Source organism: Culex pipiens, chromosome 2 (genome assembly GCF_016801865.2).
Source record: "Culex pipiens pallens isolate TS chromosome 2, TS_CPP_V2, whole genome shotgun sequence".
NCBI lineage: Eukaryota > Metazoa > Arthropoda > Insecta > Diptera > Culicidae > Culex > Culex pipiens.
Window position 1 is genome coordinate 190,268,379 of NC_068938.1, and position 14,955 is coordinate 190,283,333.

The 14,955-nt window shown below is 22.6% G+C and overlaps 1 protein-coding gene across 1 annotated transcript; it reads left to right on the plus strand.

The window, feature by feature from the left end:
- The first annotated feature begins 783 nt into the window (after window positions 1-783).
- Window positions 784-14,473, plus strand: LOC120422961 (angio-associated migratory cell protein). Its single transcript, XM_039586550.2, has 3 exons — window positions 784-1,028; window positions 1,092-2,007; window positions 14,197-14,473. The coding sequence occupies exons 1-3, from the start codon at window positions 902-904 to the stop codon at window positions 14,396-14,398; spliced, it is 1,245 nt and encodes a 414-aa protein (XP_039442484.1). The 5' UTR covers window positions 784-901; the 3' UTR covers window positions 14,399-14,473.
- Window positions 14,474-14,955: the final 482 nt, after the last annotated feature.

The window sequence follows — 14,955 nt, forward strand, 5'->3', positions numbered from 1 at the left end:
AAAAATAAACAAAACTAAAATTTATTTACAATGATTACTTTTCATATTTCTTTAATTGTGACTACAAATAACATAAAAGTTTGAAAAAAGTTTGTTAATTGTTGACCATGATTTTTGCATCCATTAACCCCTCGGTGATTTCGGTTTGTTTTGGTTTTTTGACGTTTGTCTGCTTTTTAACTGGGCTACGGCCCAGTTATCGAGCGCCCAGTTAAAAAGCAGCCCAGTTAAACAACGCCCAGTTACCGAACAACTACTGTAGCAGAGAAATTATGGAAAAGTGAAGTTTGTATTTATTTTCCCGGGAATCGAATCGAATTTTGGGAAATAACGATTTCAAGAAAACTGGACAAGCAAACGTTTTTAAACAATAGGGCCCTTTGTAATTTTTTTTGTACATCGGTCAAAACACAATTTAAAACCACTTCTTTATTTCAATGCAACAAAATACATTGACGAGACAACATTTAAAATGAAGCTTAATTTTAGGACCCAATTGATATTATTATTTTAACTAATTGGGTACTAAAATTCAGCTCCAATTCGTCATATTATTGTTCACAGCGATAAAGCTTGTTATTAAAGTAACTTTTTAACATTCTGATACATATTTTTTCATTTTCCAAACCACGTGGTCCACGCGTTCGCTCTGACATCACCCTAAACGCGCAGCCGTTACCCATGGTGAATTCTCGAAACTCACCTCGGCGCGCTTCTCATATGGTGAAGAGTTGAATGAATCACTCGCGTGCGCCATGAATGAACGTAGTACCAGCTGTCAAAAGCACATGCTCTCTCGGGCCGGCCGCGCCGCAAATCTACGACGTTGTTTTGTTTTGAATTTCGGGAGTGTTGCACGCGCTTTTGTTGATCTGTTGGTTTTGCCGGAAAATTCAGCACAATGAAGGACAACACTCCGCCACATTCGCCGTACGAGCTGAACCAGGACGGGGATGACGACGACGACGAGCTGATTTACGTCGGCGATGCCGACGAGGTGCTGGACCAGTGGGAAGCCGAAATGAACGGTGAGTTGTTTGGAACTTTAGGGGTGACCTGTTGAGTTTCCTAAACATCGATATCTTTTTAAGCGGCTGGTTCCGACGACGACGACGATGAGGATGGTGAGGGCGCCGGTGGCATTGCCGACGATGAGGATGACGAGCTGGAAAATGTCCCCGAGCGGGACGACGCCGCGGTCACATTTACTTTGCATGGTGCGCCGGTATTCAGTGCATCGTTGCATCCCACGGAAGATTTGGCCGTGTCCGGTGGGGAAGATGACCGAGCGTTCGTGTGGAACACGACCACAGGAGAGCGGGTATTTGAAGTTACCGGACATTCCGATTCGGTCATCGCTAGTGAGTTCAGCTACGATGGCGTTTACGTGGCAACTGGAGATATTGCGGGACAGATTCAGGTCTTCAAGGTCACCCAGGAGTACAAGAAGGTGTGGGAGTTTACGATGGGCGACATGTGCTGGATGAAGTGGCACTTTGGAGCGCACGTTCTGCTGGCTGGGGCCGATTCTGGAGAAATTTACGTGTGGCGAATACCGTCCGGCGATTGCAAGGTTCTGCAGGGCTTCGGAGAAAAGTGTGAAGTCGGAAAGATTACCCTGGACGGTAAGAAGATTGCCGCCGGGTACGGCAACGGTGCCTTCAAGCTGTGGGACATTAAAAACAACGCGCCGACGGTGGATCTGGCGCCCAACGAAACGACCGGCCACACGAGCAACATTACCTGTATGGCCGTTGACCGGGACGGTCAGCTTATAATAACCGGGAGTGAAAACGGAAAAGTGGTCCTTATTGCGCCATCCGGACCCGTGGGAACTTTGCAGGCTGCGTCGGAGGCTTCCGTAGAGGCGGTGCTCATCGACAGTCCGGACTTTGAGGTGAAGGTGGCGGCGACCGGAACCGTGAACGGACAGGTCACCATTTGGGATGTGGGCAGACAGACGGCGCGTGTGGAGTGTGAGGATTCGAACAGGACGGGAGTGACGAGGTGAGTGATGTTTTGACGTTGGACTTTCTCTTTGTCGATTTTTTTGCTGGTTCGGTAGAAAAATTGGCTGTCTTGGCGGCTTTCTCAGCTGATACAAATGTGTTGTCAGAGTCATTCATGAAATCTCGATTAAATTTAAAAAAGGTATTATCTGCATAGGAAACCCTTAGCACAAAAGTTGTTTTGAAAATTCACTGTAGAAATATGTTCAAAAATAAAAAATACAAATATGCAAAAAAAACAAAAACACAAAAATACAAAAACACAAAAATACAAAAATGAAAAAAATGACAAAAATGACAAAAATGACACAAAAATGACAAAAATGACAAAAATGACAAAAATGACAAAAATGACAAAAATGACAAAAATGACAAAAATTACAAAAATGACAAAAATGACAAAAATGACAAAAATGACAAAAATGACAAAAATGACAAAAATGACAAAAATGACAAAAATGACAAAAATGACAAAAATGACAAAAATGACAAAAATGACAAAAATGACAAAAATGACAAAAATGACAAAAATGACTAAAATGACTAAAATGACTAAAATGACTAAAATGACTAAAATGACTAAAATGACTAAAATGACTAAAATGACTAAAATGACTAAAATGACAAAAATGACAAAAATGACAAAAATGACAAAAATGACAAAAATGACAAAAATGACAAAAATGACAAAAATGACAAAAATGACAAAAATGACAAAAATGACAAAAATGACTAAAATGACTAAATCTAATCTAATCAAACAAAAATGACAAAAATGACAAAAATGACAAAAATGACAAAAATGACAAAAATGACTAAAATGACAAAAATGACAAAAATGACAAAAATGACAAAAATGACAAAAATGACAAAAATTACAAAAATGACAAAAATGACAAAAATGACAAAAATGACAACAATGACAAAAATGACAAAAATGACAAAAATGACAAAAATGACAAAAATGACAAAAATGACAAAAATGACAAAAATGACAAAAATGACAAAAATGACAAAAATGACAAAAATGACAAAAATGACAAAAATGACAAAAATGACAAAAATGACAAAAATGACAAAAATGACAAAAATGACAAAAATGACTAAAATGACTAAAATGACTAAAATGACTAAAATGACTAAAATGACTAGAATGACTAAAATGACTAAAATGACTAAAATGACTAAAATGACAAAAATGACAAAAATGACTAAAATGACTAAAATGACTAAATCTAATCTAATCTAATCTAATCAGACCCTAGCGCAGCCAATCTTTCGAAGGGATGCTGGAGAGTGCCTTAGGTTAGATGACGCCTAGCACTCTTCTTGTCATTTATTAACATTTGTAGTGCGCCATTGCATCGAAAATGCATTGAAACATCACAAGTGTTAAAGCGGCCAGGCCTACTGCGTAAACCGTATCGCAGAGATGACTCATAATTGGGTTGAGTTTGAGCACAGATTGTGCGAACAACAACACAATTCTGAATCGACAGGGGAGGAAGAAGCGTGGGGACACACCACCATACGCTCCGAGATTTTGGTTGTATTCGTTGGGAGCACCATGCTAAGAAGGTTTGGTACTCCGGGACCCTCTGGGATGGGACATTTTATTTCCACGAATGCCCTGGACACTATTTGCCGTGGTTATAGCGCCATAACTCGCTCTCTGTAACAGTATTCCTAATTCCAGTCCAAGCTTACCAAGTCGTCATGGCCTAGTGGTTAGCATTTTTGCTTACCAACCCAAAGGACGGAGCATCGAACCCCGCCTCGAGCGACTTTGATTTTTCGTTCATATTCATCATTTCAAATTCTGTGTACTTAACATTCTCGTTGGGAGCAGATGGGAATCGAACCCAGAACCATTCGCTTACAAAGCGAACACCGTAACCAGTCAACCACGGCCGCTCCTCTAAAATGACTAAAATGACTAAAATGTCTTTTGGATTATGGTTTATAATGGTAATGTTTTTACTTTTTGGACTGTTATTGGTATATATATGGTACTTTTATGGTACAAATGTTTTGGTATCTTTTACGGTTTGGGTCTTTTTGGTATTTTTGGTCTTTTTGGTTTTTTTGGTCATTTTTGGTATTATCTTGGTCTTTTTGGTATTTTTGGTATTTATTTGGTCATTTTTGGTATTTTTTTTGGTAATTTTTGTAATTTTTGTAATTTTTGTAATTTTTGTAATTTTTGTATTTTCTGTAATTTTTGTAATTTTTGTAATTTTTGTAATTTTTGTAATTTTTGTAATTTTTGTAATTTTTGTAATTTTTGTAATTTTTGTAATTTTTGTAATTTTTGTAATTTTTGTAATTTTTGTAATTTTTGTAATTTTTGTAATTTTTGTAATTTTTGTAATTTTTGTAATTTTTGTAATTTTTGTAATTTTTGTAATTTTTGTAATTTTTGTAATTTTTGTAATTTTTGTAATTTTTGTAATTTTTGTAATTTTTGTAATTTTTGTAATTTTTGTAATTTTTGTAATTTTTGTAATTTTTGTAATTTTTGTAATTTTTGTAATTTTTGTAATTTTTGTAATTTTTGTAATTTTTGTAATTTTTGTAATTTTTGTAATTTTTGTAATTTTTGTAATTTTTGTAATTTTTGTAATTTTTGTAATTTTTGTATTTTTGTAATTTTTGTAATTTTTGTAATTTTTGTAATTTTTGTAATTTTTGTAATTTTTGTAATTTTTGTAATTTTTGTAATTTTTGTAATTTTTGTAATTTTTGTAATTTTTGTAATTTTTGTAATTTTTGTAATTTTTGTAATTTTTGTAATTTTTGTAATTTTTGTAATTTTTGTAATTTTTGTAATTTTTGTATTTTTTGTATTTTTGTATTTTTTGTATTTTTGGTATTTTTGGTATTTTTGTTATTTTTGGTATTTTTGTATTTTTGGTATTTTTTGTTTTTTTTATTTTTGTATTTTTTGTATTTTTGTATTTTGGTATTTTTGTATTTTTGTATTTTTGTATTTTTGTATTTTTGTATTTTTGTATTTTTGTATTTTTGTATTTTTGTATTTTTGTATTTTTGTATTTTTGTATTTTTGTATTTTTGTATTTTTGTATTTTTGTATTTTTGTATTTTTGTATTTTTGTATTTTTGTATTTTTGGTATTTTTTATTCTTGTATTTTTGTATTTTTGTATTTTTGTATTTTTGTATTTTTGTATTTTTGTATTTTTGTATTTTTGTATTTTTGTATTTTTGTATTTTTGTATTTTTGTATTTTTGTATTTTTGTATTTTTGTATTTTTGTATTTTTGTCATTATATGTCTATTTTGACATATTATTCATGGTTAAAAAATTACAAAAAAATTACAAAAAAATACAAAATTACAAAAATTACAAAAATTACAAAAATTACAAAAATTACAAAAATTACAAAAATTACAAAAATTACAAAAATTACAAAAATGACAAAAATGACAAAAATGACAAAAATGACAAAAATGACAAAAATGACAAAAATGACAAAAATGACAAAAATGACAAAAATGACAAAAATGACAAAAATGACAAAAATTACAAAAATTACAAAAATTACAAAAATTACAAAAATTACAAAAATTACAAAAATTACAAAAATTACAAAAATTACAAAAATTACAAAAATTACAAAAATTACAAAAATTACAAAAATTACAAAAATTACAAAAATTACAAAAATTACAAAAATTACAAAAATTACAAAAATTACAAAAATTACAAAAATTACAAAAATTACAAAAATTACAAAAAATTACAAAAATTACAAAAATCACAAAAATTACAAAAATTACAAAAATTACAAAAATAACAAAAATTACAAAAATTACAAAAATTACAAAAATTACAAAAATTACAAAAATTACAAAAATTACAAAAATTACAAAAATTACAAAAATTACAAAAATTACAAAAATTACAAAAATTACAAAAATTACAAAAATTACAAAAATTACAAAAATTACAAAAATTACAAAAATTACAAAAATTACAAAAATTACAAAAATGACAAAAATGACAAAAATGACAAAAATGACAAAAATGACAAAAATGACAAAAATGACAAAAATGACAAAAATGACATAAATGGCAAAAAATGACAAAAATGACAAAAATGACAACAATGACAAAAATTACAAAAATTACAAAAATTACAAAAATTACAAAAATTACAAAAATTACAAAAATTACAAAAATTACAAAAATTACAAAAATTACAAAAATTACAAAAATTACAAAAATTACAAAAATTACAAAAATTACAAAAATTACAAAAATTACAAAAATTACAAAAATTACAAAAATTACAAAAATTACAAAAATTACAAAAATTACAAAAATTACAAAAATTACAAAAATTACAAAAATTACAAAAATTACAAAAATTACAAAAATTACAAAAATGACAAAAATGACAAAAATGACAAAAAATACAAATATGACAAATATGACAAAAATGACATAAATGGCAAAAAATGACAAAAATGACAAAAATGACAACAATGACAAAAATTACAAAAATTACAAAAATTACAAAAATTACAAAAATTACAAAAATTACAAAAATTACAAAAATTACAAAAATTACAAAAATTACAAAAATTACAAAAATTACAAAAATTACAAAAATTACAAAAATTACAAAAATTACAAAAATTACAAAAATTACAAAAATTACAAAAATTACAAAAATTACAAAAATTACAAAAATTACAAAAATTACAAAAATTACAAAAATTACAAAAATTACAAAAATTACAAAAATTACAAAAATTACAAAAATTACAAAAATTACAAAAATTACAAAAATTACAAAAATTACAAAAATCACAAATATTACAAAAATTACAAAAATTACAAAAATTACAAAAATTACAAAAATTACAAAAATTACAAAAATTACAAAAATTACAAAAATTACAAAAATTACAAAAATTACAAAAATTACAAAAATTACAAAAATTACAAAAATTACAAAAATTACAAAAATTACAAAAATTACAAAAATTACAAAAATTACAAAAATGACAAAAATGACAAAAATGACAAAAATGACAAAAATGACAAAAATGACAAAAATGACAAAAATGACAAAAATGACAAAAATGACAAAAATGACAAAAATGACATAAATGGCAAAAAATGACAAAAATGACAAAAATGACAACAATGACAAAAATTACAAAAATTACAAAAATTACAAAAATTACAAAAATTACAAAAATTACAAAAATTACAAAAATTACAAAAATTACAAAAATTACAAAAATTACAAAAATTACAAAAATTACAAAAATTACAAAAATTACAAAAATTACAAAAATTACAAAAATTACAAAAATTACAAAAATTACAAAAATTACAAAAATTACAAAAATTACAAAAATTACAAAAATTACAAAAATTACAAAAATTACAAAAATTACAAAAATTACTAAAATTACTAAAAAAATTACAAAAATTACAAAAATTACAAAAATTACAAAAATTACAAAAATTACAAAAATTACAAAAATTACAAAAATTACAAAAATTACAAAAATTACAAAAATTACAAAAATTACAAAAATTACAAAAATTACAAAAATTACAAAAATTACAAAAATTACAAAAATTACAAAAATTACAAAAATTACAAAAATTACAAAAATTACAAAAATTACAAAAATTACAAAAATTACAAAAATGACAAAAATGACAAAAATGACAAAAATGACAAAAATGACAAAAATGACAAAAATGACAAAAATGACAAAAATGACATAAATGGCAAAAAATGACAAAAATGACAAAAATGACAACAATGACAAAAATTACAAAAATTACAAAAATTACAAAAATTACAAAAATTACAAAAATTACAAAAATTACAAAAATTACAAAAATTACAAAAATTACAAAAATTACAAAAATTACAAAAATTACAAAAATTACAAAAATTACAAAAATTACAAAAATTACAAAAATTACAAAAATTACAAAAATTACAAAAATTACAAAAATTACAAAAATTACAAAAATTACAAAAATTACAAAAATTACAAAAATTACAAAAATGACAAAAATGACAAAAATGACAAAAATGACAAAAAATACAAATATGACAAATATGACAAAAATGACATAAATGGCAAAAAATGACAAAAATGACAAAAATGACAACAATGACAAAAATTACAAAAATTACAAAAATTACAAAAATTACAAAAATTACAAAAATTACAAAAATTACAAAAATTACAAAAATTACAAAAATTACAAAAATTACAAAAATTACAAAAATTACAAAAATTACAAAAATTAAAAAAATTACAAAAATTACAAAAATTACAAAAATTACAAAAATTACAAAAATTACAAAAATTACAAAAATTACAAAAATTACAAAAATTACAAAAATTACAAAAATTACAAAAATTACAAAAATTACAAAAATTACAAAAATTACAAAAATTACAAAAATTACAAAAATTACAAAAATTACAAAAATTACAAAAATCACAAATATTACAAAAATTACAAAAATTACAAAAATTACAAAAATTACAAAAATTACAAAAATTACAAAAATTACAAAAATTACAAAAATTACAAAAATTACAAAAATTACAAAAATTACAAAAATTACAAAAATTACAAAAATTACAAAAATTACAAAAATTACAAAAATTACAAAAATTACAAAAATGACAAAAATGACAAAAATGACAAAAATGACAAAAATGACAAAAATGACAAAAATGACAAAAATGACAAAAATGACAAAAATGACAAAAATGACATAAATGGCAAAAAATGACAAAAATGACAAAAATGACAACAATGACAAAAATTACAAAAATTACAAAAATTACAAAAATTACAAAAATTACAAAAATTACAAAAATTACAAAAATTACAAAAATTACAAAAATTACAAAAATTACAAAAATTACAAAAATTACAAAAATTACAAAAATTACAAAAATTACAAAAATTACAAAAATTACAAAAATTACAAAAATTACAAAAATTACAAAAATTACAAAAATTACAAAAATTACAAAAATTACAAAAATTACAAAAATTACAAAAATTACAAAAATTACAAAAATTACTAAAATTACTAAAATTACTAAAATTACTAAAATTACTAAAATTACTAAAATTACTAAAATTACTAAAATTACTAAAATTACTAAAATTACTAAAATTACTAAAATTACAAAAATTACAAAAATTACTAAAATTACTAAAATTACTAAAATTACAAAAATTACAAAAATTACAAAAATTACAAAAATTACAAAAATTACAAAAATTACAAAAATTACAAAAATTACAAAAATTACAAAAATTACAAAAATTACAAAAATTACAAAAATGACAAAAATGACAAAAATGACAAAAAATGACAAAAATGACAAAAATGACATAAATGGCAAAAAATGACAAAAATGACAAAAATGACAACAATGACAAAAATTACAAAAATTACAAAAATTACAAAAATTACAAAAATTACAAAAATTACAAAAATTACAAAAATTACAAAAATTACAAAAATTACAAAAATTACAAAAATTACAAAAATTACAAAAATTACAAAAATTACAAAAATTACAAAAATTACAAAAATTACAAAAATTACAAAAATTACAAAAATTACAAAAATTACAAAAATTACAAAAATTACAAAAATTACAAAAATTACAAAAATTACAAAAATTACAAAAATTACAAAAATTACAAAAATTACAAAAATTACAAAAATTACAAAAATTACAAAAATTACAAAAATTACAAAAATTACAAAAATTACAAAAATTACAAAAATTACAAAAATTACAAAAATTACAAAAATTACAAAAATTACAAAAATTACAAAAATTACAAAAATTACAAAAATTACAAAAATTACAAAAATTACAAAAAATACAAAAATTACAAAAATTACAAAAATTACAAAAATTACAAAAATTACAAAAATTACAAAAATTACAAAAATTACAAAAATGACAAAAATGACAAAAATGACAAAAAATACAAATATGACAAATATGACAAAAATTACAAAAATTACAAAAATTACAAAAATTACAAAAATTACAAAAATTACAAAAATTACAAAAATTACAAAAATTACAAAAATTACAAAAATTACAAAAATTACAAAAATTACAAAAATTACAAAAATTACAAAAATTACAAAAATTACAAAAATTACAAAAATTACAAAAATTACAAAAATTACAAAAATTACAAAAATTACAAAAATTACAAAAATTACAAAAATTACAAAAATTACAAAAATTACAAAAATTACAAAAATTACAAAAATTACAAAAATTACAAAAATTACAAAAATTACAAAAATTACAAAAATTACAAAAATGACAAAAATGACAAAAAATACAAATATGACAAATATGACAAAAATGACATAAATGGCAAAAAATGACAAAAATGACAAAAATGACAACAATGACAAAAATTACAAAAATTACAAAAATTACAAAAATTACAACAATGACAAAAATTACAAAAATTACAAAAATTACAAAAATTACAAAAATTACAAAAATTACAAAAATTACAAAAATTACAAAAATTACAAAAATTACAAAAATTACAAAAATTACAAAAATTACAAAAATTACTAAAATTACTAAAATTACTAAAATTACTAAAACTACTAAAATTACTAAAATTACTAAAATTACTAAAATTACAAAAATTACAAAAATTACAAAAATTACAAAAATTACAAAAATTACAAAAATTACAAAAATTACAAAAATTACAAAAATTACAAAAATTACAAAAATTACAAAAATTACAAAAATTACAAAAATTACAAAAATTACAAAAATTACAAAAATTACAAAAATTACAAAAATTACAAAAATTACAAAAATTACAAAAATGACAAAAATGACAAAAAATACAAATATGACAAATATGACAAAAATGACATAAATGGCAAAAAATGACAAAAATGACAAAAATGACAACAATGACAAAAATTACAAAAATTACAAAAATTACAAAAATTACAACAATGACAAAAATTACAAAAATTACAAAAATTACAAAAATTACAAAAATTACAAAAATTACAAAAATTACAAAAATTACAAAAATTACAAAAATTACAAAAATTACAAAAATTACAAAAATTACAAAAATTACAAAAATTACAAAAATTACAAAAATTACAAAAATTACAAAAATTACAAAAATTACAAAAATTACAAAAATTACAAAAATTACAAAAATTACAAAAATTACAAAAATTACAAAAATTACAAAAATTACAAAAATTACAAAAATTACAAAAATTACAAAAATTACAAAAATTACAAAAATTACAAAAATTACAAAAATTACAAAAATTACAAAAATAACAAAAATTACAAAAATTACAAAAATTACAAAAATTACAAAAATTACAAAAATTACAAAAATTACAAAAATTACAAAAATTACAAAAATTACAAAAATTACAAAAATGACAAAAATGACAAAAATGACAAAAAATACAAATATGACAAATATGACAAAAATGACATAAATGGCAAAAAATGACAAAAATGACAAAAATGACAACAATGACAAAAATTACAAAAATTACAAAAATTACAAAAATTACAAAAATTACAAAAATTACAAAAATTACAAAAATTACAAAAATTACAAAAATTACAAAAATTACAAAAATTACAAAAATTACAAAAATTACAAAAATTACAAAAATTACAAAAATTACAAAAATTACAAAAATTACAAAAATTACAAAAATTACAAAAATTACAAAAATTACAAAAATTACAAAAATTACAAAAATTACAAAAAATACAAAAATTACAAAAATCACAAAAATTACAAAAATTACAAAAATAACAAAAATAACAAAAATTACAAAAATTACAAAAATTACAAAAATTACAAAAATTACAAAAATTACAAAAATTACAAAAATTACAAAAATTACAAAAATTACAAAAATTACAAAAATTACAAAAATTACAAAAATTACAAAAATTACAAAAATTACAAAAATGACAAAAATGACAAAAATGACAAAAATGACAAAAATGACAAAAATGACAAAAATGACAAAAATGACATAAATGGCAAAAAATGACAAAAATGACAAAAATGACAACAATGACAAAAATTACAAAAATTACAAAAAATTACAAAAATTACAAAAATTACAAAAATTACAAAAATTACAAAAATTACAAAAATTACAAAAATTACAAAAATTACAAAAATTACAAAAATTACAAAAATTACAAAAATTACAAAAATTACAAAAATTACAAAAATTACAAAAATTACAAAAATTACAAAAATTACAAAAATTACAAAAATTACAAAAATTACAAAAATTACAAAAATTACAAAAATTACAAAAATTACAAAAATTACAAAAATTACAAAAATTACAAAAATTACAAAAATTACAAAAATTACAAAAATTACAAAAATTACAAAAATTACAAAAATTACAAAAATTACAAAAATTACAAAAATTACAAAAATTACAAAAATTACAAAAATTACAAAAATTACAAAAATTACAAAAATTACTAAAATTACAAAAATTACAAAAATTACAAAAATTACTAAAATTACTAAAATTACAAAAATTACAAAAATTACAAAAATTACAAAAATTACAAAAATTACAAAAATTCCAAAAATTACAAAAATTACAAAAATTACAAAAATTACAAAAATTACAAAAATTACAAAAATTACAAAAATTACAAAAATTACAAAAATTACAAAAATTACAAAAATTACAAAAATTACAAAAATTACAAAAATGACAAAAATGACAAAAATGACAAAAAATGACAAAAATGACAAAAATGACATAAATGGCAAAAAATGACAAAAATGACAAAAATGACAACAATGACAAAAATTACAAAAATTACAAAAATTACAAAAATTACAAAAATTACAAAAATTACAAAAATTACAAAAATTACAAAAATTACAAAAATTACAAAAATTACAAAAATTACAAAAATTACAAAAATTACAAAAATTACAAAAATTACAAAAATTACAAAAATTACAAAAATTACAAAAATTACAAAAATTACAAAAATTACAAAAATTACAAAAATTACAAAAATTACAAAAATTACAAAAATTACAAAAATTACAAAAATTACAAAAATTACAAAAATTACAAAAATTACAAAAATTACAAAAATTACAAAAATTACAAAAATTACAAAAATTACAAAAATGACAAAAATGACAAAAATGACAAAAAATACAAATATGACAAATATGACAAAAATGACATAAATGGCAAAAAATGACAAAAATGACAAAAATGACAACAATGACAAAAATTACAAAAATTACAAAAATTACAAAAATTACAACAATGACAAAAATTACAAAAATTACAAAAATTACAAAAATTACAAAAATTACAAAAATTACAAAAATTACAAAAATTACAAAAATTACAAAAATTACAAAAATTACAAAAATTACAAAAATTACTAAAATTACTAAAATTACTAAAATTACTAAAATTACTAAAATTACTAAAATTACAAAAATTACAAAAATTACAAAAATTACAAAAATTACAAAAATTACAAAAATTACAAAAATTACAAAAATTACAAAAATTACAAAAATTACAAAAATTACAAAAATTACAAAAATGACAAAAATGACAAAAATGACAAAAATGACAAAAATGACAAAAATGACAAAAATGACAAATGGGACAAAAATGATAGAAATTACAAAATTACATCAAAAGAAAAACAGAAATACAAAAATACGGAAATTTAAAAAAAAACAAACCTTCAATTAAAAAAATACTAAAACACAATTCAAAAATTCAAAAAAAAGTTTTAATTTTTTTAAAGAAGTTTTAAACAAATTTGAAACAAGTTTTAAATAGGTTTCAAACAAGTTCTTAACAAGTTTTTGAGTAGCTTGATATTTTTTTTCATATGGTTTTGAAAAAGCTTTGAATATTTTTGGAGAAGTTTTAGAGGAGTTTCAAACAGTTTTTGTAGAAGTTTTAAAGAAGTTTTAAAGAAGTTTTTAGGAAGTTGTTTTGAAGATTAAAAGAAGGTTTAAAGAAATTTTAAAGAGTTTTAAAAGAGGTTTAAAAAAAAAGGAATAGTAAAACGTTATTTTCTTTTTCCAGACTCCTCTGGGGCAAGGACTGCACTCTGATCGCCGGCACGCTGAGCGGCAACATCCGGGTGTGGGATGTGCGCAGTGGCGCCCTCAAGTACGAACTGCTCGGCCACCGGAACACGATCCAGGACCTGGTGTACAACAAGCAGAAAAATGTCCTGCTTTCCACGTCCGAGGACGGCACGGTTAAAATTTTCAATCTACCATAGTTTATAAGAGGGGCAGCATTTTTTTCTTATTTTTTGGGCTAAAAATATCAGCAATAAAATTGTTTAAAAATTACACATTTTGCTGATTTTGAGTGAGTTGAGAGATTTCACAGTCCCGCAATTTTCCAACCGGTCAAATTAGTTGAGACGATTGTATGTTAAGCAGTGCTGACGGGTGTGTCTTTATAAAGTGTCATTTTCATTGCTGCGAGGTAATTAGCCCTGTAAACGTGGTCATTTTGCGTCATTTTAAGTCAAGTTCGCTGGACGTCGTCGCGCGTTCGGACGCTGGTTTGATAAACGAGCCTTCTTTCCCTTTGGAGTGAGTAATTTCGAAGAGAAAAAGCTCGATTTAAATAAGAAATTCAGCTCGCTGCACTGGTCCGCATTTGCGTGATGAGAACTGCCGACAGAGTCGGGAGGTGATGAATGGGCTTTCCTCAGACACCCTTTTCGGAATCGCTGAGAGCTGCCAGTTTTATTGTGATTTTTATTAATTCAACTGAATTAATTTGTTTACTCGGAGTGCCTTGGCTCGGCTACAGCCAGGAAAGGGT

What these genes read in the sequence shown, in the direction of transcription:
- LOC120422961 (XM_039586550.2), top strand. Translation starts at nt 902, where the DNA reads ATGAAGGACAACACTCCGCCACATTCGCCGTACGAGCTGAACCAGGAC. An exon ending in GTGGGAAGCCGAAATGAACG is followed by an intron (nt 1,029 to 1,091) that starts GTGAGTTGTTTG and finishes TATCTTTTTAAG; the next exon opens with CGGCTGGTTCCGACGACGAC. An exon ending in AACAGGACGGGAGTGACGAG is followed by an intron (nt 2,008 to 14,196) that starts GTGAGTGATGTT and finishes TTCTTTTTCCAG; the next exon opens with ACTCCTCTGGGGCAAGGACT.